At 37.3% G+C, this 2,500-nt stretch overlaps 1 protein-coding gene across 1 annotated transcript in view; it reads left to right on the top strand.

Annotated features, from left to right (window-relative positions):
• LOC137628292 (uncharacterized) overlaps positions 1–2,500 on the top strand; it is a 6,847-nt gene that overhangs the window by 602 nt on the left and 3,745 nt on the right. Inside the window, exon 2 of the mRNA XM_068359453.1 lies at positions 1–325. This exon is cut by the window's left edge and continues 1 nt beyond it. Coding sequence (XP_068215554.1) covers positions 1–325 — 325 coding nt within the window. The remainder of the gene's footprint in view (positions 326–2,500) is intronic.

Here is a 2,500-nt window from a genome sequence, read left to right as displayed (position 1 = left end):
AACTGCTACTCACCTTATCAGCATTTGCTCTCATAGCAACCTTGGTCAGCTGTGCCGGCTATGGCCACGGACATGGTCATGGTCACGGCGGAGGATTTGGACATGGAGGCCATGGCCATGGTGGCTACGGCCACAGCAAGGGCCACAAGATTGACGGTAGCTATGGAGGAGGATATTCAAACAATCATTTCCATCTCAGTGGAGGAAAAGGTCATGGAGGTGGATTGGCCACAGTGGACACGGCCACGGTGGACATGGCCATGGTGGACACGGCCACAGTGGACACGGCCACGGTGGACACGGCCACGGAGGATATCACTAAGATGTGATAAAATATGGCAAAACAATTAATTGTAAAATTGATTGAATAATGTTAATTCATGTATGATGAATATGATAACTATGATGGAATACTTAACAATAAATAATAATGTTTTTCAATATATATTTCTCTAAACCTTATATAAATCTTTCCCTAAATAAGCAAAGAGTAAAACACACACATATGAACACATACATATGTATATACATCATATACACATGTATACAAGTATACATGGTGCGCTTGTGTGTGTATAAATTATATATATATATATATATATATATACATACATATATATATATATATATATATACATACATATATATATATATATATATATAAACAATTCTTCTTCACCCAAGGGGTTAACTACGGCAATGTAATTGTTCAGTGGCTACTTTCCTCTTGGTAAGGGTAGAAGAGACTCTTTAGCTATGGTAAGCAGCTTTTCTAGGAGAAGGACACTCCAAAATCAAACCATTGTTCTCTAGTCTTGGGTAGTGCTATAGCCTCTGTACCATGGCCTTCCACTGTCTTGGGTTAGAGTTCTCTTGCTTGAGGGTACACTCAGGCACACTGTTCTATCTAGTTTCTCTTTCTCTTGTTTTGTTGAAGTTTTTATCGTTTATATTGGAAATATTTATTTTAATGTTGTTACTATTCTTAAAATATTTTATTTTTCCTTGTTTCCTTTCCTCACTGAGCTATTTTCCCTGTTGGGGCCCCTGGGCTTATAGCATCCTGCTTTTCCAACTAGGGTTGTAGCTTAGCATATTATATATATATATATATATATATATATATATATATATATATATATATATCTTGACCTTGTGATCGGTAGCAATGAAATCTTTGTTAAGTGTCACTTTTGTCTCCGTTTACCCAAGAAATTAATTTTTAACCTTCAAGTCAGTAACAACTCAATCCCTAAATATTTGTTTAGATAGGGAATAATGTAAACACTTAATTCTGAAACCATTATTTCAAAGGGAAAAAGGCTGTACAGGAAAGAATGATTTTTTAAGGGTAAATAGCAAATCTATGCGTACGTAGCTGAGAGTAATCATAACTATATAGAGGGACTGAGCAATTCTTAAATGGAAACAATTAACTATTAACATTCTTTATGTTATCAACAGATATTTTTCCTTCATCTGTAATAAATGATTGTTATAAATCGCAATTCTATTCTTGTTTATGTAAACAATTTTTCTATGGAATAGTCGTTACTCAAATCGTACACCTATTGTTATTACCTCAACTTATCATGTGAAAATCCTGTAATCAGTTAATTAATAGCACCTTTGTCTAAGTCCTTGCTTTTCCATCGAAAGGACACTAGTAAAAAATAATGACCTATTTTTGGGGTTCTGAATCTTTGTGATCTTCTGTATCCTTTGCGTAAATTTCATAAGTTCTTGTGATGTACCCTTAAAATTTATAAGCGAAAAAGGGAAATTGATATTGTGATATAATTCTATCAATCATTTTATTACCTTATGTATTGTGCAGTTGCAAGGATCTGGCTATCCTTAGATAAAAATAGCCAATGAATCCTTTATGGATTTAGTCAGTCTATGGAAAGGGAAAAGGATAAAACGGCCCATAGTCCCGGGCGTAGAGGAGTGCTAAGAACCTCCTGGTTTATAAAAGAAAAAAAAAAACTCAAGATAGAGACGACTGGCGAAATGTAACCGAGGCCCTTTGCATCAGTAAGGCATAAGAGGAGATGATAATGATTACGATAATGGTGATGATGATGATTACGCAATACTAGCTAATCTCCAAGATCTAATTGACTGTGGTGGCCGATGTGGTAACATTCCCTGACTTTCTTCTTCTTTAGATTGCCCGGAGCTTCTCTCCGGACAGGGGCTTTTTGACGGTGCGTCTAGCCCCTAGAGTTGGTTGAAACCCTGACTGGTGAACGCCAGACTGGAGTTCGAGTCCCGCTTAAACTCGTTAGTTTCTTTGATCGGTGCAGCCTCACCATACTTATGAGCTAAGGATGAGGGTTTTGGGGAGACTATAGGTCTATCTGCTGAGCTATCAGCTGCCATTTCCTGGCCCTCCTTGGTCCTAGCTTGAGTGGAGAGGGTGTTGGGGCGCTGATCATATGTATATATGTTCAGTCTCTAGGGCATTGTCCTGCTCGATAAGGCAATGTTACTACCC

The sequence above is a fragment of the Palaemon carinicauda genome, chromosome 36 (assembly GCF_036898095.1).
Source record: "Palaemon carinicauda isolate YSFRI2023 chromosome 36, ASM3689809v2, whole genome shotgun sequence".
Lineage (NCBI taxonomy): Eukaryota > Metazoa > Arthropoda > Malacostraca > Decapoda > Palaemonidae > Palaemon > Palaemon carinicauda.
This window is presented reverse-complemented; position numbering and strand designations above follow the sequence as displayed.